The 27,777-nt window shown below is 51.1% G+C and overlaps 1 protein-coding gene and 1 pseudogene across 10 annotated transcripts in view; one reads left to right on the forward strand and one right to left on the reverse strand.

Annotated features, from left to right (window-relative positions):
• Positions 1-2,407: 2,407 nt before the first annotated feature.
• Positions 2,408-27,777, forward strand: part of Fbrsl1 (fibrosin like 1) — a 92,122-nt gene continuing 66,752 nt past the window's right edge. For 9 of the 10 annotated variants that reach the window (XM_036172540.1, XM_036172542.1, XM_036172535.1 and 6 more), the window contains exons 1-2: positions 2,425-3,096; positions 17,171-17,371. In XM_036172540.1, coding sequence (XP_036028433.1) covers positions 2,809-3,096; positions 17,171-17,371 — 489 coding nt within the window. In that variant the 5' untranslated portion in view covers positions 2,425-2,808. Of the gene's footprint in view, positions 3,097-17,170; positions 17,372-18,113; positions 20,417-27,777 lie in introns of those variants that run through there. The other variant, XM_036172546.1, reaches the window with a different exon arrangement.
• Positions 24,109-24,569, reverse strand: LOC118572572 (annotated as a pseudogene).

Below are 27,777 nucleotides of genomic sequence, written 5' to 3' on the forward strand. Positions count from 1 at the left end.
AAAGAGGGGATGGCATGGTGGGACAGGGCCTGAGGTGAGGGGCTAGAGAAGACTCTGGGTCAACATAGGAATACTAGCTGGTGCTCATTATTTAAACCCAGAACTCCAGGCTAGGGTATACCTAGCATATGCAAGCTCCTAAGTGTTTACCTAGCATATGCAAGCTCCTAAACTCAACAACCAATACTGTGGACATGGGAGAAGGTGGGTTCCAAAGTGTGGTCCCCAGATCATCAGCATAAAATAACCCTCAAGTCTCCTCTTCAGGCCCAGAGCTCTAGAATTACAAATCAAGAGAGTGGGGTGTGTGTGTGTGTGTGTGTGTGTGTGTGTGTGTGTGTGTGTATGTGTTCATATCTCCCTCCCTACTGTGATGCTATTGTGCTCAAGTTTGGACAAGCTGGGTCTGAGGATCTGAACACAGCATCAGAGCACAGAGGGAAGTCCAGCTGCGTAGCCCCAACTCCACAGAAGTATGAGAGAAAACTGGGCCAGTCAAAACCAGAGTGCAGCAGGTTGAACTGTACCAAGAAACTAGTATGAATTGCATCACAAACTTCATCAAGTCCTTGCAGACCTGGGTGGAGACTTGGGCCATCAAAATGGTCCTGTAGGTGGAGGCATGTGAGCCCAGTTCACTGCACATGCAAATGGGCCCTATTCTAGTCTCTCTTAGCCCTGACTCCCTCCCAGCTGTGTCCTGTGGGAGAAAATCAATCAGTACTGATGTCTTTCCACAGCCAGCCTTCCCTGGGGAGCAACAGAGCTAGAGCTCCATTCCCCCGGGAGATTGTGGCTGGTCCCTACGTTGGAAACAAATTAAAGGAGATAAAGAAACTGGGAAGAAACCCAGGATGAAAGATCCCTAGTCTGGTCTCTGGAGCACCTGCCTTTCATTGAGGCAATGCATTTGAGAAAGCAGGAGACCTGATAAGCAAGGATACCTTTTATTTCTATTGAAAACTTCAAAAAGTGGGTCTCAGCAGTTGTTCTTAAAGTAGAAAAGGGTTGGCATAGGGGAGGGAAACTCTCTACAAGCTGAAGGTGGGGTGGCCTCAGAAGAGGTGTCTAAAGGAGAATGAGATGGGCAGGAATGAGAAATGGCTTGGTTCTGCTGTCTTCCCAACTAGATTCTTAGCTAATCAGATGCTAGCCATTGAGTGTTTTCATAATAAATCCTGGTATGGGAGAAGAGAAGGGAGACCCATCTCTGCCCTGGAGTAGGCTGGCAGGTGCTGGTCCCTGTGTTGGAAGTGAAAAAAGGACACCTTTGGATGGTAGGCCATCTTCCCAGATGCCCTAAGGGACAGCATTGCAGAGAGCCTGTGGCCCTCTAAGGATCCAGAGGATGTGCACCTGAGGTCCTGCCCAGGAGCTTTCTCCCGCTGTGTCTTCTTCCTGCCCGGTCTTCCACTGCTCAGATGCAGGCATGGCTCAGTGTCACATCTCAATGCCCAAGCCAAGCTGTGGCACCACCTGTTTCTTAATGCCAACAGTTTCCACTTATGAAAGAGTCATAAGGGCACCCCAGAACAAGGTTTTTTGGGTAACTGATGTATGAATTAGTGTCCTGCCTCATGTGCACCAGGACACTCCCCCTGGGGAAGTTATTTCCTGCTGAAGGAGGAAACCCACCATTTTGTCTAGCTTTGAACTTTCTAGCTGCCCATTCTCTGTCTCCCGCAAGCAGCAGTCCCCAGGTCCTTGGACTAGCAAGGAGCGACAGGTCCCCAAGGGAAGCATGCTTGAGGCCAGAGGGTTTTGATTTTCAGCAGAAAGCCACCTAATTTAGCTTGGAGAACAGGGTGGGACCTCTGGATTTGAGGGCTTGCAGGTGGAGGACGACATACACACTCCAGCACTGTTCCAGCACCTTGGGCCCCAGAACTGACGGGTCCACTCGCTCACGTGCTTCCACTCAGTTTGCGGGAGCCTGCTGTGGGTGCAGAGACCCAACACCTCCCACGTGGAGGGCGGAAGAGGCGGCAATGACCGCCACAAAGTCACCGCAGGTGGCCAGGCAGTCCTAGCGAGTGTGTGCTTGCTGCCGAGTAGGAGTGGTCAACAGGGCGGGGCACGAAAGGGCGGGATCTGACCTGGACTCGGCTCGCCACACAGGTGAGCAGGACCGGAAGGGAAGGGCGTGGCTTAAGGAAGGGAGAGTGCTTGGACTAGAGAGGTGGAGCTGGGCGGAAAGGGGCGTGGTCTGACGGGGGGGCGGGATTCTGAACAGACGTGCACAGACAGGGGTGGCCTGTTGCAGGGGTGGGGCAAAGGGAAGCACCTCCTCCTTGGGGGCGGGGTTTAGTGTGAAAGCGCAAGGGGTAGCCTAGCGCAGAGCCGCGGAGTCCGGAAGGGCGGGGTCAGGGCGGGGCCAGGGTGGGGCGGAGTCGGCGGATCAGCCTCCCCCAGCTGCACCCGCTTCCTCTGGCACTCCGGCCCGGCGGAAGTGCGTCAGTTGTTATCCGCTCCGGTCGCTGCCACTACTGTTTCTGCCTCACGATCTCGGTGCTCAGAAGCTCTGCCACCCGCCGCCCTCACCCGCCCGCCGCCGCTGCCTGCCGGTCGCCATGGGTTGTGTCTCTAGGGGTCCGGTCTAGGGCCGCTACACGCCGGCTGCCCTCCGATGCGCCGGGCCCGGACCCGGGGTACCAGCCCGCGCGGCGCCCGGTGCTGAGCGCCCGCGCCCGGCATGCCCGCCCCGGCCCCGAGCCCGCCCCGGCCCCGAGCCCGCGCGGCGCCTTCCCACCCCGGCGGCGCGGCGTAGCAGGCGGCGCGGGGCGCCAAGGTCACAGCCGCGGCGCCGCCATGGAGGCCAAGGTCCGGCCGAGCCGGCGCTCGCGCGCGCAGCGAGACCGCGGCCGGCGTCGGGAAGCCGCCCGCGACGCCCGCGCGCAGAGCCCGTCGTCGGGTGACGAGCCGGAGCCCAGTCCTGGCAAGGAGAACGCGGGACTCCGCGGCGCGCCGCCTCAGCGCCCTACGCCCCTGCGCGCCGCGCGCCCCCCGCGGCGCCGTCGCCGCGAGTCCAGTTCGCAGGAGGAGGAGGTTATTGACGGCTTCGCTATAGCCAGCTTCAGCACCCTGGAGGCCCTGGAGGTAGGTGGGCGCGAAGGCCCGACCGGGGACCGAGGAAACCTACCCGCACGCCGCCTGCCAGGAAGAGGACCCGGAATGAGGGGTGTGTGGGAGGACTTAAACCACGCTGCCCAAGCCTGCTTTGCAGCGGTTGTTACTTGTTGCTAAGTTATGGCTGTTTCCAGGACCAGCTGGGGAATTGGGCAGTTTTGGGCCTTGGGAGACGACGACGATAAGGTGGACACTTGGGATTCTTCTCGTTCAGTGCTCTTGGAGGGGATAGGGAGTCAACTGGCAAACCCTTCTTAGTGATGACTGATGATGCATGGGTAGAGGTAATAGGTTTACTAAAATACCACCTGTCTGACTGAGTTATTATGTACAGTATGCTGAGCACAAATAGCCTTTCTATCTGAACTCCTGTTAGTAGAGAAGGAAGTGAGGCACCGTAAGAGACATGGCCAGCCTGTGAGTGGGTGGGTGAGTGGGTAGCCACTGTGACTCCGGAACTCAAGTAGTTGGAAATGCTGGTCGGGTCTTCAGGGTACCAGCAGAACCTTCAAAGGCCATATTAGCCCCTAGGAATGCAGAGATCTCCAACTAGGTGAGCACCTCAGGAACCACATCTCATCTGCTAGCCTGTGGTCCCAGGCATCACTCTGTAGCTCTGCACACTTTTGCCCCGACTGATCCCCCAGTCTCTCAGGCAAAGCTTTGGGAAAGGGGAGTTTGTCATTGCAGCTCTCTAAAGGGAGTTCCCACCAAGTTCATATCCTAATTCTGAGGTCTACGGGGGTCCGTCAAGAGCCGAGGGTCAGACAGTGATGGCTACTGTGAGTAGCCCTGGGGTGGGTTTGTCTGAGACACCTGTGAATGAATGTAGGACCCAGTCATCCCTTGTGCTCAGCTTAATGGTCTTCTGGGGAGCATGAGATGAGTTCTGGGCCCAAGTCAAGGATCCCAAACGAAGGTGATTTCATGGGGATTGTATTGTGTCTGGTGCTGATGTCCAGGATGGCCTGGGGGGTTTCTGCTTCAGTGATGATAACGACACAGTCAGACACTGCTAAAGCCTCTACATTGCAGCCATGGTACCACATGCTCCAGATGTGTAATCTCCTCTTCCACCTTGCCACACCCGTGTCTCCTGCCAGGCCCAGAAAGAACTCAAAAGAGCCTGCTCGTTTTATTTGCGGGCTCCCCCCCCCCCCATTTCTTCTCTAGCACATGGGCATCTTTTGGGTCTTAGGCTTTGCAGCCTCGCTTTAAGTGTGTGTACTGTTTGGTACTGTTACAGCTTAGCCGGGCTGTCAATGTAAGATCTCATCTGAAGTAGGGGAATTTTTTGTTTGTTTTTTTTCCGAGACAGGGTTTCTCTGTGTCGCTTTGGAGCCTGTCCTGGATCTCACTCAGTATACCAGGAACTCACAGATCCACCTGGCTCTGCCTCCCGAGTGCTGGGATTAGAGGCGTGCACCACCGCCGCCCGGCTGTAGGAGATATTTCTTAACTTACGTTTGTCATCGACCCTTTTAGTCTCATCTCTTCATGCTATGGAGACTGATGGTATCCCTGGGATTCCGCCCCTCGAACTTGTGGGAGGATTGTGCCTATGGGTTCCCAGTACCTAGAACAGAGCAACCAAGACTCAGCACAGCGGGGAGTGCCCTGTGAGTGCTTGTGCAGTGAAGGAGGGAGGGAAGAGAGGAACTCCAGAGTCACTGTCATGAGACCAGCCCATTTGTATCTAAGGCTCTGCCGTGTTGGCTGTTGTAGTCTCTGGCCTTCCCTGCCTCTTCAGGCTCACCAGCTCACCCCCAGGTCACCTCTCCTTACACCTGTGCAAAACTTGGTACCCTCATGGCAGTCTCACTTCTGGCCTTCTGAGCCTGGCCTTGGGAAGTACTTGGTTTCTGGGTGGATCACAATGTCCAGAAGAGTTTTGCTAGGTCTCATTTACTGGCAGACTTAAAATTTCTCCCTGAGATCAGGTAATTTATAATCCCATCCCATCATGATGATGACTAGTCCACTCTACCTACCAGTTGTCTTTACAGACATGAATTCATTTATCCCTTCAAATGACTCTTGCAGTAGGTTTGGCCACTTCCACTTCCCAGATGAGAAATCTGGCGTCTGTACAGTCTGGAGTGTGTGGTCCCCCTGCTCTGCAGCCTCACATGTTGGGGGAGCTGGCCAGCTACATTGTCAGGATTAACAGAACTCCAGCCCAGAGGCAGAGCTCATCTCAACAGTAACTTCCTTAGGATACCTACACACCATGACACTGAGTGTCAGAGGAACCCGCGTAATCCCAAAGGCAGTTCAGTGGGTGTGAGTGACTTGTGAGATCTCATCTGAGGATGTCTGTGTAGGCTCCCAGTGCCAGAGCTGCCTCATATCTGTCTGCACATCTTCCTTTGTCATTGTAGAGGATGTAGTCCTTGACTCCTTTCTGTCTGTGGGGACAGTAGTTGCTTCCCTGAATGTCCTGGTAGTGGCTGTTGGCAAGAGTGTACAGTGAAAGGTGAGGAACTGTTGTAGCAGAAGCATCTCCCCCACAAGTACCTCAGGTAACTGAACAAGTGGTGCTGGGACTGTATTACTAGAAGGCAGGCTGAGCCCTTCCTCCAGCCTCAGGGAGACAAGCACTCTAGCCTTAGGGCTAAGACTCTGGGGTCAGAGAGCACTTCTACTACCATCTCCCAACAGAAACCACCTGTGCTTTCATGCCATGTGATTTTATTAATTTGTTTTGAGCAGCAAGTTGATTGAGGTGATTGGAAAGTCAAGCTCTAAGAAGATGGGTGCTTGCTTCAGCTCCAGTGCCACATGCCATGGGTGTCTGCTGTTTTCTGGAGCCTCTGACTGGGGAAATGGCCAGAACAGATGTACCACTATACATGAAGGGAGGTGATGTTTACTCACAATGGAGATACAAACAAGTAACAGCTATGTCACCCGCACATAAAGGGTTCCTAATAGTGGCTGTAGAGACCTGTGCTATCTACACAGGGAAGGAGAATGCTCGTCACAGAAGACCCAAAACAGAGTGCGTAAGTGCCATCTACAGTGGGTGGGAATTGTTCCTCACAATGAAGATGCAGCTGGGTGTATATATGGATGGCTATGCCATCTACAAAGGGAGGAGGGGAATTCCTAGAGGAGACAGCTGGATACCGGCTGTCACCTACATGGAGTTAAGGGAGGTTCCTCACATTGGAGACAGCTTGGTAGAACTATGCTGTCTACATAGTCTACATGCACCCCTTGTGCATGTGAACTGCATGGGGCACAAAGGTGGAAAGGAAAATTCCCTCAAACGCTATATGCTGTGGTGCCCATGACTTCTTTTCTTTAACTCTTGTGTTTCTGCATTCTCTAGTCAGTACATGTGACTTAGAATTCACAAAATATATTCATAAAACCACACTGTATACAGACAGATCTGTGCGTAAGAAACTGTCAACCACTGGGTGGTGGTGCATGCCTTTAATCCTAGAATTCCAGGAACGGAAGCAGGTTGATCTTGATCTCTTTGAGTTCCAAGACAGCCAGGGCTATGTTGAGAGGCTTTGTCTTAAAAAGAAAAACAAAACAAAGAACAGAAACCCAAAAACATTCGCCAGCCTAGCTGACAGCTACCAGCCTGCACTGTGACTTTGGAGAATGGCTAGACCATGGGACACAGCTTGGGAAGGTGTTCACCTTGTCTGTGTTCTGGGGTGGGTGGCCCTTCTGTGAGCTGCTGGTGGGCTGGGTAGGTAGTGCCCCACATGGTTTAGCGTCTGTATGCCCACGCCTATCCATACCTATGTACATAGCTGTGGGAACTAAAAGCACGACGGACCTCTAGGTGAGGAGAGTTATGGCATTGAGGAGTCTTAGCCTCTTGTCTTGAGTACCTCCTTGTAAATGCCTCCTGGTGTGAGGTCAGTGAGGACACATGCTTTGTCCAAAGTCACAGGTTTGAACCTGGAACATGTTCCTGGACTGTGCTGAGCATTCACAGGAGGTGTTGCTCCTACAGCTATGGGTGGAAAACTAGGTGATGAGTGGACACAGCATGTGAAAGTGAGGCTATCTCAGGCTCCTTGGCCCATATGAGTGCACAGTGCACCTTGGGCAGCCTGTCCAGTGCTAAAGCCTTGTTGGGAGCGAGCAGCTCTGTGGCCTGTTTTGCGTGATACTTTTGATAAGGAGACCCTTTCTCTCAACCATATAGCTTTTAGAAGGGTCTCATTTATCTCCGTGGTATCTGGAAATTCCTTGCCTATGTCACGTGAAGCTTTTCTTTTCAGTTTTTTGGGCCTGTTAACCTCTTGGCTTGAGCTTCTTTATCCATTGGGATCCTTATGGCCACATCTGCCTCAGTCCCCATACACTCACTTCAAACCTAGCCTTGGCTTGGAACTACCCTCTGCTTGTTTCCCCAACTGTCTGCTTGCTCAGGAAGGCCACAACAGGGAATGGCATCTCCTGTCCCACCAGGGTTCTTTCCCCCTGCCCTTGTCCTCTAACAGGCTGCCCTTTCTGGGTGTCTGCCCTGCAGGAGACAGCAGATACCAATTTTGTTGTTTGTTCCGTCCCTCTTCACTGATCCACCAGCCACCAGGACACAGATCCAGGTCTGGATGAGCAGTGCCTTGAGACCAGGCCTAGTGTGGCACCTGGAGGAGCCAGCAGTGGTTGTGGACGTGGCCTCTGAACGTGGTTCCTTGGTTATTCTGGACTTGAACTTGTTGTGTAGCTGATAACCTGCCTTTATCTTCCAAGTACTGGAATTAGAAACATGTATATCATACCAGATTTGATATGACTCGTCTTCCTGGGCATACTAGGCAAGCACTCTACTGCTTGAGGTACATTCCTAGCCCCTTGGTTGATCTTGAATGAATAGAACTTTGTGTTTTGTTTTATCCCCTCTCCCCCCCTCCTTGTTCTGCTTCTATGAGAAAGCCATTTTCCCAAAGCTGTTCCCATTTTCTCCCAGGCCATGCTCTTGAGTTCTCATTGGGTCCTCAAGCACTTGACTCTGCTCATCTTGCTTTTATTTATAACCCTAATTTTACTGTGCTGCCAGTTTGTTATTTCATAGCATTCCCAAAGCCACTGATTAGTGGTATTCCTCTGGCATCTTTCCTTCTTGTAAGTGAGGTGGTCCCTTTAATTTTGGTTCTGACATGGCAGCATATCACGGGGACACTAGTCTTTTTTCGTTGTTTGTTGTTTTTGTTTTTGTTTGTTCTTTTCTGTGTAACTTTGCGCCTTTCCTGGAACTTGCTTTGGAGACCAGTCTGGCCTCAAACTCACAGAGATCCACCTGCTTCTGCCTCCTGAGTGTTGGGATTAAAGGCGTGTACCACCACTGCCCAGCCAAGGGGACACTAGTCTTGAAGTACCTTCTGCACCTTGCTGACTGAGCCTGGGTTTTGTTCTTAGGCTCCAGTAACATTTCAGCTGTTAGCTCTTGGGATGTCTCTGGAACCCCATAGAGAGCTGCATATATGGATGGAATCTATTCTAGGTTTAGCTGAGTTTTGCTGCTGTGTTCCTGGTCTGAGGCTGTCTTGTTCTACCAGCTCTACTGTTTGGATTGGGAACTTTTCTCCTTTCCTGCACTCTGGATTAGCTACTTTTATTGGACAAGATTCTCAGGTTCCAGAATCTAGCCTTGTTAAGTTGGTCAGCATCGCTTGTGATAGGGCCTGGCTTTTGAGTCAAGAAGCCTTTTCAGGAAAGATGGCTCAGAGGTTAAGAGCACCAGCTCTTCCAGAGGTCCTGAGTTTAATTCCCAGCACCCACATGGTGTCCCACAACCATCTGTAATAAGATCTGGCACTCTCTTCTGTGCACTTAATCAATCAATCAATCAATCAATCTTTTTTTAAAAAGCCTTTTCAGGAGGCCCACCTATGAGCAGAAGCCAAGACCTAGAGGGATAAAGCAGTGCCCATCTGTTAAATTCCTGAGCATGCAGCCTGGTTATAGGGTTAGGTAGTGTGGGAGGGGCCTAGTCTACTCAAGTCCCTGTGACCCAAGCTGTGCCCCCATCTACACTCTCCTTAGCACCCCTCCATTCAGACTCCACAGTCACTAGACAACTTCCTTGTTCCCTTCCATGACCTACCTTTTCCTGCCAAAATGATCAAGGCCTACTGAATCCCCAACTGCTGCTAGGTGTGTTAGAACCTCTGCTCCCTGACATGTGCTTGGGTGTGGTGGCTTCTCTATCTGTATGAATAGCTCAGGATGGGGGTTGGAGGGATGTGATGGAGGCTTTGTTTGTATAGGGTAGAGGATATGAAACTAGTCAGAACATTACTGTGGAACAGCAGGTACCTGGCTGCCTCCCATCCACATACCAGCCTATTGGCCCCAGAACTCTGCTTTGCAGCTATCCATGAGGAATTTTACCTCTGGAACCCTTCTCTTCTGCTGCCCTTCAGAGGTGCACAGTCTAAGCAAAGCAGAAGGCAGCTCTTGATTATGGATGGATGCTAAGCCTAAGGGTATGTGGAGTGGATCTACTTGACCCAGCAAGGAGAGCATGATGATTCTGACACTTTCACAGACTCAGATTGGCAAGACTCTAAGAGAAGTAGGGGAAGGATGATAGATACCATCTAGGCCCACCCCTCTTTTTACTAAGAGCCTGTTCCTCAGCCTCTACACTGCAGGTTAGAAAGGGTCCTTTTGTTCCAGTTTGCAGGACTGGAGGTCTGTAAGTATATAACCGTTGAAGTCTTGGCATCCCATTATACTTCATCAGGTTTGTGGCTATAGGTCTGTCCCACAGCACATGAGCTGTCTTAGCCTGGGTGTTGGGGTGACCAGGGCTGACCTTTGCCAGCCCCAATGGTCACCTGTAAGGTCTATCTATCACTGGAGAATGTCAGGAGGGCATTGAGAGGGGTATTTATTGTGAAGTCTGGGTGCCATGGAGAAAGAGGGACTGAATGGTGGGTTTGGGATCCTCTTGAAGGGAACCAGCCAGAGTACAACTGGAAGAGGAGAAGGGTGCTGCTGGCTTTTGGGGGAGGATGGTCATTGGGTGGCAGGTTAGCAAGTGTTCATTTCAGGTTGGCAAGATATGGAAGGTATGGAGGCTGGGGCAGGGGAGCACCCAAGGTGGCTTCTTCAGAAACCAGTGTGAGATGATGTTTTGTGGACTCGGGGATAGTGCTCTAGTTCCATACTCTACCTGAGTAGTTACAAAAGGAAAGTGTACTAGCTAGGTACTAACTAGAGTTCCTCAGCGTGACATGAGCTTTCCTGTGTGGTTTCCATGGAGAGCTGGTCTGGAGAGCTCCTTGGTTTGTGGCTTCATGCTGTGTACAGAGCTCTCTACCCAGACAGACGGCCTGCCACTTGCAGCATGTGTGGGGCGTGCAGTTGTGTACTGGGGTGATAGCCTGGCTTGGCAGCCCAGCTCTGATTCTCACTGGAGGCAGCCATCTCAGGAAGAACAGTCCCTTAGATTTCTCAGGATGCCTCCTCGGTGGTGCCTTCATATCCTGTACCAGCCGGTCCCTCTGGCTGTGAGCAGTAGAGGCGCATGTGTCAGTTTCTGTGGTATAGCTGTTCCTTGAAGCCCTGGCCTTAAAACCAGTGCATTGCTGCTTAATGGCAGAAACAGCTCAATGGTGCACTGTCTCTAGGGTACAGGTGTGGTGGAAGATTTTGTGTACTGGGCTTTCCCTTCCGGTAGCATCTAAAGAGGCTGCAGTGTTGTTCCCATCCTCATGGAGAAACTGAGGCACAGCATAAAGTGACAGTTACTAGTGAGATTCAGGCTTAGATTCCTGGAGAGTGGCTAGCTCCCTCTGTTCCTACTTTGTTCCATTTTGCTAGTAGCTCTTGCCTTGGCATCTGACTGACCAGCCGACTCTTGGCTTCCATGTCTAGCTTTCTGCATCCTGGCTGTCCTCACCCCTTCCTGCAGTTTGTTCTCCAGCCTGACAGCTTTCTCTTCTTCAAAAGGTAGGTCCAGGTTCCTCTCCTATAAAAGCCAGAGTTCTCATAGGGATCCTTCTGATCTACCCTGTCCACCCTGCCCCCTCAGACCCTGGCTCTGGGGGTACTGCTCATACTGTAGGGCTTTGGTTGCCCCTTGACTAGATTCTGTTCTGTATGACCTGCCCTTCCCTCATTCCATGATGTTGCCAGTACATTTAGAACCAGGGACTGAATGACATAGACCCAGATGGGGAAGGAGTACAGTTACTGAGGGAAACCAGCACCCTTTTTTCTCCCCAGGTTACTCTTGACGAGGGAGAAGTGAGAAATATGTAGATAGAAATTTAGAGGATAGAGACAGAAACAGCATAGCCTCGGTAGGGCCTGGGTCTCTACTACAGGGCTTTTAAAGGAATGCCAAGGGGTGGAGCGAAAGCCCTCTCCTCAGCATAGCCAAGTGCAGACCCTTCCAAACACCTGTAACCATGCACGAGGTCAAGCCATCCCCTAATGCAGCCCTGCTGTGTAAAGCAAGCTCAGCTCTCACTAGGAAACCTTTGTGGGCTCCCACAAGTGACTTCCCAGGGAGGAGTGTGTCTTCAGTGTCCCTAGCTCCTCCCTCCATCTGAGATAGGGGTTGGTCAAGCAGAGTTGGGTAAACTTGCTTCTCAAGGCTCTAACCTCAGGGGCTTCTGTCATTCAGGAATAGAACCCACATTTTCTTCTAGAGTCCTAGGAATACCAGTGAGTCTGTCTCAGGGCTTCTACACAATCTCCAGCAGTGCAGCAGCGGTCTCCTAGCTCCCAGGAAGAGGCCCTGGGCTTCCTCTGCCCTCAGCCTTGCCAGCCAAGCATAGCAGGGAAGTCTGTAAATTGCTTGGGAAAACCTGCTTCCTGCTCCGAGCCATAGCTCCTTGTCTGCAGGAATGGTAATGAAGCAACATGTGCTTATTTACCCTGCCACCCACAGGACACAAGGATGAGAGTTCTGTGGTGAACGTGTGTAGGTCCCCGTGTCTTCCTTTTTAGACTCACTTTACCCCAGGCAGACCCTGCTGGACCTACATCCAGAACTGGACCACTTGAATGAATGGTCTCCAATGCAGAGAGGAAGAACAGGCTCAGTTTGGATGCTTGCCTGTTGGCCCTCCCCCACTTGTTTAAACTTAACCCAGATCCTTTCATGTCCCAGGCTTGTGGCATCTGAAATATCCAGGCTGGCTTCAGCTGCCCCTGTGCTGCAGAAGAGGCTTTGGGGGACACCCTGGATGACAGCTGAGCAGCAGCTGTGCTGAAGCTTGGAGGGGCCTAGAGTGTGGCAGAAATCAGACCTGAGATGTATCTTCCCAGGGCTTGGAGGAGAAAGTGCTGTTGTGGATAGATGGATGGGTTGTTGGCCTGCCTTGCTTTCTGGCTAAAGAGGATAGGCCGGTGGGGTGGGGGGAATGGTTTAGGGTAGACTGTCCCTTTTAGGAGTACTGACCTCATGGGAGCACACCAAGGATCCAGTCTTTCTGACTGGGCCTTGAAGGCTACCACACCTAGGATAGTCTGGAGCAGGCATCATCAGCCATGTGCAGGGGCTTTGGCTCTGCCCTAGAGTCCCTTAACTTTCTCCCCTTTCCTGCCTTAGCCACACAGGTTGAAGCTTGTCTCTGCTCTGAGACCACCTTGTTCATCTGGGTTCCCACCCTTTTCACTGTCCTCACTCTCAAATCTAGATGATCTAATTTCTTGTCTTTTATGGCTGTGGGAAATTGTGTGTGTTGAAAGTACACAGACCCTACATCCTCACAAGAATGGCCCCAGTCAGGCCATGGGGTCAGAACTGAAATCCCATAGGTCCCTCCTACATGCTCCCTTCTTTCTGGCAAACTGCTACCCTTAGGCCATCTCCATCATTGGCCCTGTCTGTCCTAGGCCTCAGTCCTCACAGCAATTTAGAGAAACCATGCCAAAAAACCCCAAACAGACAAATTATAGTCTGTCTGAATGGACCATGGCCTTTCAAAAAATTGGAGCTGGAAGAAAGGATTGTGGAGACTGATTTCAGAACCATTGCTCAGGCCAGCAATGTGGATATGATGTAGTAGCTTGATGTAGACCCCAAGCAAATGGCCTCCATGCTCTTCTGTCTAGCTCCAGCTCCTCCCTGGATAGTACTGCTACCGTCAGCATGTCATACCTCCACTACACCTTGTTTAGCCGTAGAGTCTACTGTTGTCTCCAGGTGACCCTCTGCCCAGACGGCATTGGGCTATCATAGTGCAGCTGCTGGACTAAGATCTGAAAGGATGAAGAGTCTTTGCCAGAACCCTGGTGGGTGGAATGCTCAAAACACTTGGCCTCAGCCATTGCAGCGTGGGCTGTGGCCCTTGGATCCCTTGGTGCTCTGGCTTCCCCAACTTTTCCTGAACCCCAGCACTGTAGCAGCATGGTTGTATCTCTGCCTCCTTGTATCATGTGGCAGCCTGCACTGGTCACAGAACACTCAGGAGCCTTGGCCTATACACTGAAGCCTGCTGTCATTGGTTGCTGGCAGCTGGGCAGTGGGTAGGAAAGTGACATCCATGAACTTGGAGATTTCAGAGATGGGGTGCAGTGGTTTAGAGCCTTCTGGAGCAGGTAAGAAGTCGTGAGGGCCTGTGGAGATGGACATTTCTCTTGGGAACGTGTGACACAGGTTCTATATGAATGAAAGTCACTAGCCAGTTGGGAGAGGTAAGCTGAAGAGAGGGAGATTTGGGTGGGAGAGCCCTGTTTCTACCTTAGCTTATTTCCAATTAAGATGCCATGGACAGGCTTCCAGAGCTACACAGAGAAACCCTGTCTTGAAAAAAACAAAACAGCAAAAAGATGTCATGGCAGTAGGTTGGTGCTTACCCCCAGGGGTCAAAGGATACTGCAGGGATGTAGTGGTTGGTGGGAGTCTTGCCTGAGTGGAGACCTTGAAATGAGGACAGACTGCAGCTCAGAGAACAAATAAACAGGGTAGATTAAGCATGAGGGGAAGTATGAGGAGGGCTGCTAGGGTTTTTAAGTAGTTGGTAAGAAGGGAGCCTGTAGTGCTGAAGCAATGGTTACCTGTACAAGGTTCTGGAGCTTCCAGGGTTAATATTGTCACATGGGGTGGGAACCTGGGAACAAGGCTTCAGACAGACTGTTCTTGCTTAGGCCAGGCCTTCTTGCTTTGCCAAAGGGAACAACAGTCTTAGGCTTGTTGCTAACAGGAATAAAGAGTGAGCATGTATCTTCTTGACTAAAGGGGATGGGGCTGAGCAAGTCTCCTTGTGGTTGGTTTAGTGAAGTGCAATTAGAAATTTTATTGGTAGTGCATAGCAGTAACATGGTGGGAGCAGTCATGTTAAGTCACCACTAGAAAATTGAATGGGAAGGGGACCTGGGCAGTGGTGGTACACGCCTTTAATTCTATCACTTGAGAGGCAGAGATAGGTGGATCTCTGAGTTCAAGGCCAGCTTGGATGGTCTACAGAGCAGAGTTCCAGCATTGCCAGGGCTACAGAGAGAAACATTGTCTCAAAGGAAAAAAAGAAAGGAAGGAAGAAAGAAAAAGAAAATTGAATGGGCAGTTTTCTTTACTAGGCACTCAGCTTTGGTATTCTTTTTGAGGAGGGGAACACAAGTTTGAAGCCTGGCATGATGGTAGGGCTGTTGCCACAAACAGCCTTGTGTGAGCTTGACGAACTGGTGGCTGACCCTGGTGCACATGATCTAGTCAGATCTACTATGTACTCTATACTGTAGCCACAGGTCCTGATAGGATGGCTCCTTGGGCTCCTAGTGTTTGGCCTCTGCCATACTGCAGGAGCTGGCATTCTTCAGGGTGCTGAAGTAGGGTTGGTTGCAAGGCTCTGGGGCACTAGAGACCGACCAGGCTGTCTTTCTGGGTGGCTTCTCTGAGCCTCTGGTGTCTGCATTTGGTCTTAAGGTACTCAGTACTGGTTGTATGTGGATCTAGTGTCTAGCAGAATGCCCAAGGCAGGGCCTATACTGGGTCGTGAATATGGGACTTATTCTTTGGTCATCTGGAACTTAGGTTTCACTTCTGCAATCCATAAGTGTTTTGAGTCTTTCCTTGGTGTCCTGACACCTTTGTGAGTGGTCTACACTTACCCTGGATGGAATTGCTTTGGCTCTCACTTGAAGACAGCTAGTTTAGAGCCCTGCTTTCTCTTAGTCCTGGGTTACCTGAACCTGGTGCTGCAGTCAGTCTTCAGTCCCATGCTCCAATGCTGACTGCCTGGGCCCTGGCTTATGGCTGCAAAACCTCTGAGCTTCAGTGCTTATCCAGTAGGGGGTGGTAGATTGTAGAGCAGCAACCATGGGACATTGTGAAAGGCAAGCCCTGTGTTGTGTGTCATATCCATTCTGTGATCTGAGTATAGGTTGGGCTTGTGAAGTCCTTTCCCTCACTGATGGTCTAAAGTCAGGGCTTTTAGAGACAGGTTCTACGGGGCAGTGCCATGGCCAGGCTTAAGCTTAAGCTCCCAGAATGGCCAGACAGACAGAATGACCCATTATTCTCCAGATAGTCTAGGTGGTGCTTGAGCATTTTCTGTGTTCTAATATGAGAGGTGAAAAAGTTGGTTTACACCAAAAGTTTCAGAATTGAGGTTTGATGACTGCCCCTGAGTGAGTCACCTTGTTCCCTCAGGCGATGTACACAAGATGCAAATCTGTATACATATTTCCCTCATTAGGGAAATTTGAAGGTCTCTTCTCAGGAGGGGCTGGCTGCTATCACTCACTAGCACTTCCTTCCCTAGGTTAAGTGGACAGATGACCAGGAAAACAGTCTTGTGTGCAGGATGAGGCCAGAAAGCAGACCAACAGAATGGGAGGAGCCAGTGGAATCTTTGATCTTTTAAAAAGCAAAGTACCAAATACATACAGAAGGAGGATAGTAAATTCAAACCCTCAGTAGGGGCCTGGGACTGAATCTGTACTCACTGGCTGTCAGCATCCATGTCTGATTACATCATAATAATCTCTTTCCTTCTGCCTTTCTGCTTTTGGGCAAGTCCAGGCTTGCCCCCTCCCATAACCCTTTGATGTCCTAGTCAGAGATTGCCATTGCTCAGTCAATATCCATTAAAGTTTATCTCAGTTTATTTAGACTTTGGGTCTGAAACAGCCTGCAAGCAGCCTCATCACAGTTATAACACCAGAGTTCCTATAAATCTTTGCTCTTTTTGTACGTCTCAGCCCTTAGCAGCAGGGCAGTCTGGATAATTCAAGGCCCTTGTGGACAGGTGACTAGACAGTCTGCAGTATGGGAACAATGGAATGAGATCAGGACCTGCAAATTCTTGTGTACTGCAGAAGGTCCTTATGCTTAGCCCTGACCTATCTGTCCAAGGTAGAAGACAGAAAACTCTGATCCTCTATCTCAGCTCTGCCTCTGAGGTCTTGTGATGATAGAGTGGCTTTGTGGTAGCCCTCCCTTGGCTTCCTTGTGGTGTTTCCTCACATACAGACTTTCTGTTTCCTGGGAGGGTTGTCTTTCTGTAACCTTCACTGGCTACTGCTTTGAGGGGGTCCAAGCTGCATGTGAGTGTTTATCTCATTTCTGTGCCATCATTGGTAATCAGTGCTGGTCATTGCTACAGAAGTGGGGGCCCCAGAACATGGGGGCACAGATGGCCACTGACAGGGCTAGCTGACTGTAATGACCTAGAAGTTGGGCAACATGAAGGATAATTGGCAAGGCTCTGGATACATGCAGTCTCCTGGACAGTGATGCTTCCTGTGGAACGCAGTATGTCACTGAGAACTGAGGAATGGGATCACCTGGGGGCACTTCCTTTGGGAAATTTGTTATCACCTGGGGCATTTCCTATTCTATATAGCATGTTACCAGGGGACATTTCCTATGTGTGTCACCTCAGAGTTCCCAGGTATACCATTCATGAAGATTCTACAATACTGTTTATTGGGCCCCTGGGAACTTTGGGGCCTTCCTACATCATTCAGCCATCACTTGTCCATTTCCCTTCAGACATGGCTTCCCAGGTTAAAGGCTCCTTCCCCTGAGGAGTCACCATAGCCTGAGAGCCTGCTCTATTTCCCTAGGGTGCTCCCACAGATTGACAGGTATTTCCTTCTTCCTCTGCAGAAGGATATGGCTCTGAAGCCACATGAGCGGAAGGAGAAATGGGATCAGCGCCTCATCAAGAAGCCCCGAGAGGCAGAAAACTGCCCATCTGCTGAGCTGAGTGAGAACAGGCAGCCCCTGGAGGTGGGCAGTCCGGGGCAGGATGCAGAGCCCACTTGTGATGACGGGACTAGGAAAGTCCCATTGCAGCCCTCCAAACAGGTGAGCATCCTGTGCCCTCCCTTACTCAAGACCTCTGCAGTGGTGGGATCAGCACCAGGACCATACTTACATCTGGACCCCACCCTTCGGCGTCTGGCCTGCCTGGCAATGCACTCCATCATTGCTGGGCTTGGGGTATGGGTAGACAGGTAGGAAGGAGCCAGGTTGGTCACAGAGGTGCGGGGACCTGTCTGTCTGCCCAGCTGGAAAGGCAGCTATTGCTTCTCCCCAGGAGTACAGGGGTGTGTGCTGGCCAGGATGGGTGACAGTACCAAGCTGATAGGCTGGCCCCGTTTCCCACTGCGTCCGTCAGGTTCCGCCGACTAGGTGTCTGGAGACATCTAGAGTGTCTCTGTAAATGGATGTGGGGACCAGGCTCCTGCTAAGAGAGGGGAGTGCTCAGCCAAAGGCTTCAGGTTGGTGGTCCAGCAGTGAGAGGAGAAACCAAGAAAAAGGATGGCCCCCCGGAGGAGGAGTGTTCCTGGCCAGATGAGGTCTGTCAGAGCAGGTGGAAACTGGGCTGGGCTGCCTGGGTCTGTCCTGAGTCATGGCTCAGTGCTACAGCTGCATTCCTCCTGGGGACCCTAGGCCTGTGCTCTTTTTATAGAAAAGGGCTCTCTCTGCTCTGAGCTCCCTTGGGAATTGGGCTCTGGAGAGGGAATAGCATGTTTTGGGCCTGGGCTGGATGGGGGGTCCGCGGGCGCACCTGCCCAGGTGGACACATACTCTTTCTTCCATGCAGGTGTGCTCCCCAGAAGGGGGGCCGCTCCCAGCCAGCCCCTGGCACCAGAACGGCCCGGCCCAGCACCAGCAGCAGCAACAGCCCAGCCAGTCCAGCCAGCCCCAGGGGCCCCTCCCAGCCCCGGGGCAGCCCTGCCAGCCCCAGCGGCCACCCCTGGGTCAGCGTGCTTGGCCCCATGGATCACTTCTAGGCTTGAAACAGCCTTGCCAGCCCCAGCGCCCACTTCTGGGCCCTGGTCAGCAACACCGGCCCCAGCATCTGCTTCCGGCCCCAGATCAGCTCAGCCAGACCCAGCGCTCACGCCTGGCTCAGCCCCGCAGGCCACTCTTGGCGCTTCCAGGCTCCAGGCAGCGCCTGCGATCCATCCAGACTCCATGGCATCGCTATCCACTTCGGTCCCTGTTGACCTCGTGTCACCTCTGCCGGTCTCTACTGACCGTGTGGCACCGTTGCGGACCTTTGCAGTCAAGGACCACACTGTGTCTCTGTGACCAGCCCTGTAGGGCTGCCTCAGGACAGCGCTGCCAGCCCCCACAGTTGCTGCTAGCTCAGTGCCAGCAGTGCCAGCCCCCTCGGACTCTCACCTTGCAACCAAGCCGTCGTCCCACCAGCTGCCTTTCAGGCCAGTGCTGCTGCCCCCCGCAAGCACTCTTGGCCCCACATCAGCAAAGCCAGCCCCATAGATCCCTCATGGGCCAGTCTAGCTGCCCCCAACAGTCACCGGTGGGCCCCACGCAGCCCCAGCAATTAGTTCAAGGCCTAGAACAAAGTAGCCCTCCCAAGCCTGCCCTGCTGAGTCCTAGACAGTCACAACAGACATGCCCACGTCTTAGTCCAGAGCAACCCCACCTACCCAAACAGCCCCTCATGGGCCCAAAGAAGCCCCTGAGGTCACTTCTGGGCCCAGACCAGCCTCGCAAACCCCAACCATTACTTCCCCTACCCGATCGCCCTTCACTTCTTGGGCAGCCAGGCCTGGCCCCCCAGCCTCTTCTGAGGCCCCTTTGTCAGCCAAGGCGGCAGTCCCTGCTGGATCTGGTGCCAGCCCCTCAGCCCCGGCCTTCAATCCTGGGCCATCCCTTCAGGCCCCTGAGGACACAGTGGACTCGACACTCTGCCCCAGGGGTGGCCCGCCAAGCCCCATCTGTGAGTCCTGGAGCCTGAGGCTTGTAGATAGCTACAATTGGGCTGCACTAGCAATTCGCACTAGTGAGAACTGTTACTCTTTAGGCCTAAAATGCTTTCCCAGACTCCCGAGGCTGTTTATTGAGGCCAAGGCAAGAACCCCTGCTGTGCCGAGATCAGGCCCACATCAGAAGGAGAGATGAACTCCGTGTCATCCCATCATCTTATTGTCCCCTCCATGGGTGTCAGGCTTCTTGATGTTACTGTGCCCCTCACATGTGCTGCTTTATGTTGGATGACTCCTAGGAGAGGTTACACAGCCACCCCAAAGACTTGGAGCCTGTTGGGACCCTTCAGCATCTTTTGGTGCCTCTAATTGCCAACAGTGTCTTTGCATCTCTGAGTCTTCTCATGTGTGCAGGTGTGAGTAGTGTGTGCAATGTGTATCTGTATGTGGTAGGCATGTGTGATGGAGTACCAGCCTAGGCCTCACTCTCCTGTCCCCCACTTCTCACCCAATGTATTCCCTGCCCTGAGCAGAATGGCTTAGGTGACTCAGGGCCATAGTGTGGATTTGGTTGGCCAGGTTTCAGATCACACTTTCTTTTAGCTGTGGGATGATCTTAGTGTCTACTTGAAGTTCCTCTGGCTGCATAAGAGATGTGAAGGGGTAGTGACTCAGTGGCTGCTTCTCCGCCTCTCAGGGTTCTTTCTCTACCCTAGAGGCACTGGTAGGGCAGTTAGAAGCCTCTGTCTGGACTCTTCATCCCTGTTATAAGAGTTCAGACCTGATCTCGATGCCTCTTACTACAGAGCCACCTTTGGGTCTGCACCTGTTCCGTAGCCCACTACTTGTGATGAGGGGTTCACCCCTGCCCTAGGCCCATCTCAAGAGCAGCCAGACCCACACTAGATCTGCTGGAGTCCCAGTGGCTAGATTGAGCCCCTAAAGGAAGGGGAGATGATAAGAGCAGAGAGACCCTGGGCTTGGAACCTCTGCTGGCTACCTGGGGTTCTCTGGACTGAGTAAGCCAGGGGACCCAGTCACTCTGCCTGCTACCTGTTCTCCTTAGTCCTGTTCACTCTGTTCACCTTTCTAATGCTCAACTACAGCCTCTGAACTAAGAATTTGGGACTTATTTTTCTGATTATAAAAATAAAAAGTGCTGTGCCATTTTTATAGCAGTATTAGTGTTTTATAATTTAAATAGATGACCCGTGTCACGTGATTTATTCCATTGATAAACAAATACCTGGGTTTGGTCTTGGGAATCATGTTCTGTCCTGTCGGTCTGGGGAGGTGCTGTCCTGGCCATGACCCTCATGGAGAATGCTGTGGTACCCAGGTATGAGCAGAGGTTTGAGGAGGGTGTTGAGTTATTAAGGGTGGAGCTCTTGCAGGTAGGACTCACGCTGAACCAGGCCCACCATGCCAATGTTTTGAGGAGAGTTGGTTGCATGGGGTTTGCCCAAGGAGAACCTAGAGCCTATTCTTAACTTTGAGCCACCTCTCCAGCCCTGGGAAATTCTATTCTTGTTGAGGCGCGTGTGCACATACACGTACACACATACACACACACATACACACATACAAACAAACAAACATACATGAAATAAACCGTCCTGTTTGGGACCAGAAAATGCATTGTAAAATACTGCTATTGTCCCCTACTGCCCTGCTTAGCCTAGTCTAGGGTTGAAAGGCAGGCTGGTTCTTCCTGAGGGTATCTCTTGTACCACTCTGGGTGTCTCTTAGTTGTGTGTATAGTAGGGGAGATACAGAACTGATGGTGGGCAGGGGGTTTCTAGGACGTGGCATTGTGGGCGCTTGCTAACTAAGGAAGACTGCTTGAACCTAGTGGGCCAGAGAGATAGCTCAGCGGGTAGAGAGGTGCTTGTGTCCAGGCCCTGATCCTCAGATGCCACAAGGTGGCAGGAGAGAACAGGCTCTGGAGAGTCATTCTTAGACCTCGGCACACAGGCGCTGCACTCACATATATACACATACACAATTGAAAAAAGGTCACAGCCGCCATGGGGAGGGCAGCATCACTAGGGTCTTGGAGACCGGATCATATGGGCTGTGTTCTGGGACCTGTCTTGGGGCCTGCTGTGGCGGTGTATTTAGAAAATTCAAGTTCTCACAGCAGACCTGTGGTTTCTGAACAACTAGAGACCTGGTTCCTCTGGATTTGGCAGATTCTAGTGTTGCTGACCTATCTGACCAAAGAACACAGCTATGTGGGCCTGCCAGGACAGGCATCTGTGGGGAGCTGCCCTAGAAGGTGGCTTGGGTCCTGATGACTGTAGGGGGCAGTGGGCTCATCTCAGTTGGGTTGGTATGAGTCTGGGGTCCAGAAGACCCTTTGGAAATGGGGTCTGGGGACAGTGTCATCATTTGAGTAGCCATCACCATCTATTTACTGCTGCTAGGGCTTCATGCTCTGTACCAGGTTCAGCGTAGCCCTCCTTACCACGGGCAAGGTACCATAACCAAGAAGAGGAGGAGGGGAGCCTGAAGAAGCCAGTGAGGTCCTCCACTGAGTCTGTAACAGGAAGGTGAACCTTGAGAGTAGTTGGAGTGTCTGGGGTAAGTTCCGTGGGAAGCTGGGTAGCCCCTGTTGTTGTAGGGCCTGGCACTAGAATGATCCTTGGATTCTGCCATGGCTGAGTTGGTATGTGAATCGGGGCAACCTAGGAGGGAGGAATGCAAGCATACGCTACCTTGAACATCAGCACATCCCCAAGTCATTTGTACGTGTGTGCGTGCACACACACTTGCCTCACCCTGCCGTGCATGACTGCAGAGGTATGTCTGGCTAGGTAGATGCCCATGACATACTCCATCCTGCCCTCCATGTTAACAACACAGCTTGTGAAATGAAGTTACCAGCCTTCCCAACCTGCTCTCCAGGTTTCATCCAGACACTAGTCCCAGCTTGCTAATGTTCACCTCAGAGCCTCTTCTGGCCAAAGCTCCAACTGATAAATCTTCAGGGGCTGCACCCTAGCAGTCTTAGAAGAAAGGCATATGGCAGAGGAAACAACTTATACCCTAGCTAAGGAAGTGAGGCCAGGCCAGAAATAGAGAGGCAAGGTCTCAGGGCTTTGGAGAAGCTTATCTGGGTGAGATCTGAGGTGGTGTGCCCCGTCCCCTGGGTATGGCATGTGGTATGGCCTGATCTGCACAAATGGCAGTGTGGCCCTCTCCAGTTTGAAGCTGCAGTGACTGGTGGATATCCCCACAGTTGGCCAAGATGAAAGTCTACTGGAGCTAGTTCCCTAGTCCCATTACTAGGCCTCCTGGGCAGTTTCTTGAGAAACGGGTATGGATAGGCACAGACAGGGTCTGGACTTAGAGCAGCACTGTTGGAAGAAGTAACATGTGAGCCACAAGAAATGTCCTAGAAGCCACACCAAAGGTAAACCATCAGAATGGGTTTTTTGTTTTTGTTTTTCAAGACAGGATTTCTCCTTGTCGCCCTGGCAGTTCTGGTTCTATAGAACAGGCTGGCCTTGAATTTATAGAGATCTGCCTGCCTCTGTCTCCCAAGTGCTGGGATTAACCATAGATATCATTTAAGTTTGTTTATTTATTGTTATTATTTTAACATGCAATAAGTATGAAGTTAATCAGTAATGAGCTAGTGGTACACACTTGTTTGTGATCCTAGTATTTGGGAGACTGAGGAAGGATTATGAGTTTGATGTTAGCCTAAATACTTAGACCTTGTCTTAAAAAATATCACTGAGATGGGGTGTGTGTGTGTGTGTGTGTGTGTGTGTGTGTGTGTGTGTGTGTGTGTCTGTGTGTCTGTGTTTCTGCATTGAATGTTAGAAATCTAGCACAAGGGCCCAAGGATACAGGAGACCCTGTTTCGGGCGCATGAGCCGAGCCAGCACAATTCATGACACTTAGAGGGTCTCACATACTAGTGATAGCTGTGGGAAAGGCTTCCTGGTAAATTCATGTGGCCTTCACTTCCTGTGAGGGGGTTGGGAGAGGAATTCAAGGCAAGAGTCTGGAGCTAGGAACCATGGGAGAAGGCTGCTTGTGTTAATCCTGAGATTCGAAAGAGAAAAACCAGCTCCACAATTTTGAGACAAATTGAGGCAAGCTTTAATCAAATACTGACCAGGATGGACTTTGGTCAGAATCACTCTCCAGAATTTCCAGCGAGTAGTAAGGAGACCCATATTGTAGGGGCTATTTAACGACAAACCCATAGGGCTTTGCATAACTCTCAGCATTCCTGGAAGTGGCCTGGTCCTAGGGCAGGTGGGGCTCACAGGTTAACTTTGAGTCTTAACACTTGTTGGCTTGCTCTCTTTCTTATACAGCCCAGCACCACATGCCTGTGGGGGTGTGGTCCACAGTGGGCTGGAGATGTCCACAGCTTACTCAAGGCAATTTTTTCGTTGAGGGCCCTTCTTCCTAGGGCCAAATTGACAGTAGAAACTAACTAGGAAAGGTAATAAAGCTGCAAAATTCCTTGCTAGATTAACCAGGGAAAAACAACACAGGCTGCCAACTTTCAGGTGTCCTAGACAAGGAATAGATGATCAGGAATGATTTTATTCCAACTAAATCAACAACTGGGTGGGATGGATAAATTCTTCAAAAAAGAATGTAGTCACAAAAACTGATAAAAAGCTGGGTATGGTGGCACATACTTATGATCCTCAGCGTTGGGGAACTAAGGCAGGAAGGAGGTCCCGCAGGCTCTGCATGCCTGCGTTAGTTCACCTTTGCCAGACCACCTTCCCAGCAGGTTCCAAGACCTGTGGCTGCCCTCCTGAGGGCTGGATGACGCCCTACCACTCCCTTGTGCACGTGTACATATGTGTGTAGGAGAGAATTTTTTTTAACTTAAGCAGTCTTTAGTGAAAGTTGTGTATGAGACACCTCTGCTTCTACATCTTCTCAGTTTTCCTTGTGTTTGCCTTTGTCCTTTTCTAGTTGTCGAGACTTGGCTTCCCATTCCAGGATTTTTTTGCAGTCTTTGTCCAGTTTTAGCCTGGTGATAACCACCTTGCTGGAGTTGATGCCCACATGAGCAGTTACCCTTTTCTCGCTGCACTTATTCAGTGTAGATGACGTGTTTCTTCCTGTACATTTGGACCACTTTGCCAATCTGCTGGCCTTTGTAGAGTCCTTGAACAACCTGAACTTCATCATCCTTTTGATGGGCATAGATGGAACATTGTACTTCTGTCTCAGCTCTTTGGAAAGAGGAGAAGACATGAGCTTCCCCAAATGTGAGAAAGTGTTTTGGAATGCTCTTTGTGGCTCTTGCTTTGGTCAGAAGTCACAAAGGGACTGAACTTCATTTTGGTGGCTGTGGTCTAACAATGGCTGTGCCAGAGACTTAGTTTTTTTTTTTCTTCTTTGTTTGGTTTTTCGAGACAGGGTTTCTCTGTGTAGCTTAGTGCCTGTCCTGGATCTCACTCTGTACTGTAGACCAGGCTGGCCTTGAACTCACAAAGATCCACCTGCCTCTGCCTCCTGAGTGCTGGGATTAAAGGCGTGCACCATCACCGCCCGGCCCAGAGACTTAATTTTATATATATATATATATATATATATATATATATATTTTTTTTTTTTTACTTCATATATATATACATCATATTTTAATCGCATCCCCTGCACTGCCTTTTCTAGATTGGCAGCCTTGTCAAGTAGCATCCCTTTTCTGGGGCTTTGCCTCTATCCCTATAAAGTAAGAGAGTTCATAATAGCACACATGTCTCAGGGTATGGAAATGAGAGACAAAGAGTAAGTTAGGGTGTATTGACTGTACTTCACCTGCATATAAAATTCAAGGCCACCCTTGGCTGCTTGAGACCCTGTTTCCAAGAAACATAAAAAGGGTCTAGCAGACTTGAAGGTGCGGCTGCTGTTTACTCTCACTGTGCATTCAGTCACTTCCTCCTCTCATACCACTTGGCTGGTCTGAGACCCAGATGCTGGAGGCTCATCTTTGTCCTCATCTGCAGGCCCAGTCCGCTTCTGTAACACTGCTGTGGCAGGGCTACAGCCAGGGCCTGGAGACATTTGAATGGCTTTGATTATTGATCCTGACTGGCCTTCATAGAAAACAGGGCTGGGCCTCTAGTATTGAAGCCACTAGTATTCCACCACAGCCCCATGTTCATTGGGTCCTTCCCCTCCAGGGATGGAGGGCCTGAGGGGTGGTGGGGTTCTAGTCAACTGGGGAACCTTGTTCCCTATAGCCTTGGACCAACTGTGTTGGGCAATCATGGTAATCCTACACCCTCAGCCCTTGTCCTGGCCACTATATGGTTCTCAGCCCCTGCTTCAGGTCCTGGGGTTCAGCAAGGAACAAGAAGAATGACTGTCCTTTCTGTATGAAGTTCAGTTCTGTCTGGAAGACACAATACAACAGTAGTTCTCAACATGTGGGCCATGACCCCTTTGGGAGTTCTCATATCAGATATTTACATTACGATTTATAACAGTAACAAAATTAAAACTATAAAGTAGCAACAAAATAATTTTTTTTTTTTTGGAGCTGAGGATCGAACCCAGGGCCTTGTGCTTGCTAGGCAAGTGCTCTACCACTGAGCTAACTCCCCAACCCAACAACAGAATAATTTTATGGTTGGGGGTCACCACAGCGTCAGGAAGATTGAGAATAGTAGAGCAAAATGAGACAGTTTTGAGTGTGACAACTACATGGAGAAGCGCTTTGGGTTGGGGTCAGGGAGGAGCATGCAGGACCCAGAGTGCAGGCTGGTAGGAGGCGGTGAAGTTCCACTGGGTTCCTGTAGCTCCCAGCTCCCCCATGAAAAAGGAATGGGACCATGCTGTGGTTCAGATTGGGTCATCCCTCAAGGGCCATGTGCTAAAGGTGTCAGCCTCTGGCACTGCTGGGATGCAGTGGAAACCCTAAAAAGTAGGGCTTAGTAGGGGGAAGTCAGGTCGTTGGAGGCATGCTCCTGAAGGGTATCGTGGGTCCCTGGAATCCTGCTAGTCTCTTGTCTCGTTTCCCCCTCCTCATGCCCTTGCCATGTGCTGCCTCACCACAGAACCATCTGAATCCTAGAAGGATGAAAAGAAGCTTGATGCCCTTAACCCTTAACCTAAGCCATCTGCCAGCCCTCCACTGGGGACAGAAGTAAACAACATCTTGGCCTTAACTATGACGGGGAGAGAAGCAAATGGGTCCCTCCTGGTCAGGTGACATGAAAGCTCAGTTCTGAAGGGAGAGGACGTATGGAGTACCCAGGTCTGAAGCCACAATTGCTTACCTGTGGAGGGGAGAGTGGGGTGGAGTCCACAACGGTCAGTGAGTGGTGTGGTCAGGGGTAGGGGACCATCAGGCCTGGAGACAGCCAAACAGAAAAGGTGAGTTTCATTGCTGTGCTGGCTGAGGTTCTTTGCTGTATCAGCACCTGTTCTAGGTCTCACAAGACATGGGAAGCCAGGGCCCAATGAGTAGGGGCTATGGGTTGGGGAGCAGAGAGCATCAGAGAGAGTCACAGCTCAGTCTCGTTGAGCATGATCTTGCTCTGCTGAAGTGAATCAGGGTTACTGGCTGTGGGCTCCTGGCCAGCTCACTGCAGGAGGGCACCATTTACTTGGGTTACTTGGGCCAGTGCCAAGCTTGGACTCAAGATGTGCTATATCTGGGGAACCTCCAGAATTCTTCCGTGACTGTTGTCTACAGCAGGACCAGGGGTCAGTGACCTGAGGATATGGGAGCAGGAGTCAATCCCCTAAGAAGAGTAGGCATAGAGTGGCAGACAGCTTGGATACAACACACATATGGAATGCACTGTGTACACTATGCACAGATAGTATGTTCTGCCTATAGAATGCACTGTATACACAGGGTATCTTATGCTCATGGAATGCCATGTATTCAAGGTGTGACATTCGGTGTGTACAGGACACATTGCGTGTATAGGATGGTAGTACTGCAGGAGTGTCCTCCACTGACTTTTCACATTGGGGTGAGGAGAGCATAGCCACTTGTCCGCCTCCGGCCCAGTCCAGGTCTGGGATGCCTGAGGGAGCTGCTGCCCCTTGCAAGAATTTCCAGGACTTACAGCAGGAAGCAGCCAGGCAGGCTTACTCTTCAACCTCAATCCAGAAAGGGAACTATCCTACCCTTGTCTCCATCTTGCCAGTGCAGAGGTTAGGTGGAGTGTAGGGGACCACAAGTTGAGCATTTGTCCGAGTATGAAACAGTTTGAGGTGGTGTGCATGTTTCTCTGGGACTATTCCAGCTTGTGTGTGACTCATCAGACTTTCATGTACACCATCCAGGTCATGCCCTGCACTTACTCAGGGTAGCTGTTCCCACTGTCTTGTGTGTGTATTCTCAGCCTTAATAATAGGATTCTGGGGTCCAGTGGGCCTTGGTGCCCCTTTGAAGTGCTCCAGAACATGAAGGTGTCTAGGGAGCAGGTGAAGTGTGTACACTCCGTAGTACATTTCATAGACAACCTGGGACATATACATGGTGGCATGTGTGTCCATGTGTGCTTCTTTCTGGGTCTGAGTACTGGT

Source organism: Onychomys torridus, chromosome 22 (genome assembly GCF_903995425.1).
Source record: "Onychomys torridus chromosome 22, mOncTor1.1, whole genome shotgun sequence".
In the NCBI taxonomy this organism is placed as follows: domain Eukaryota; kingdom Metazoa; phylum Chordata; class Mammalia; order Rodentia; family Cricetidae; genus Onychomys; species Onychomys torridus.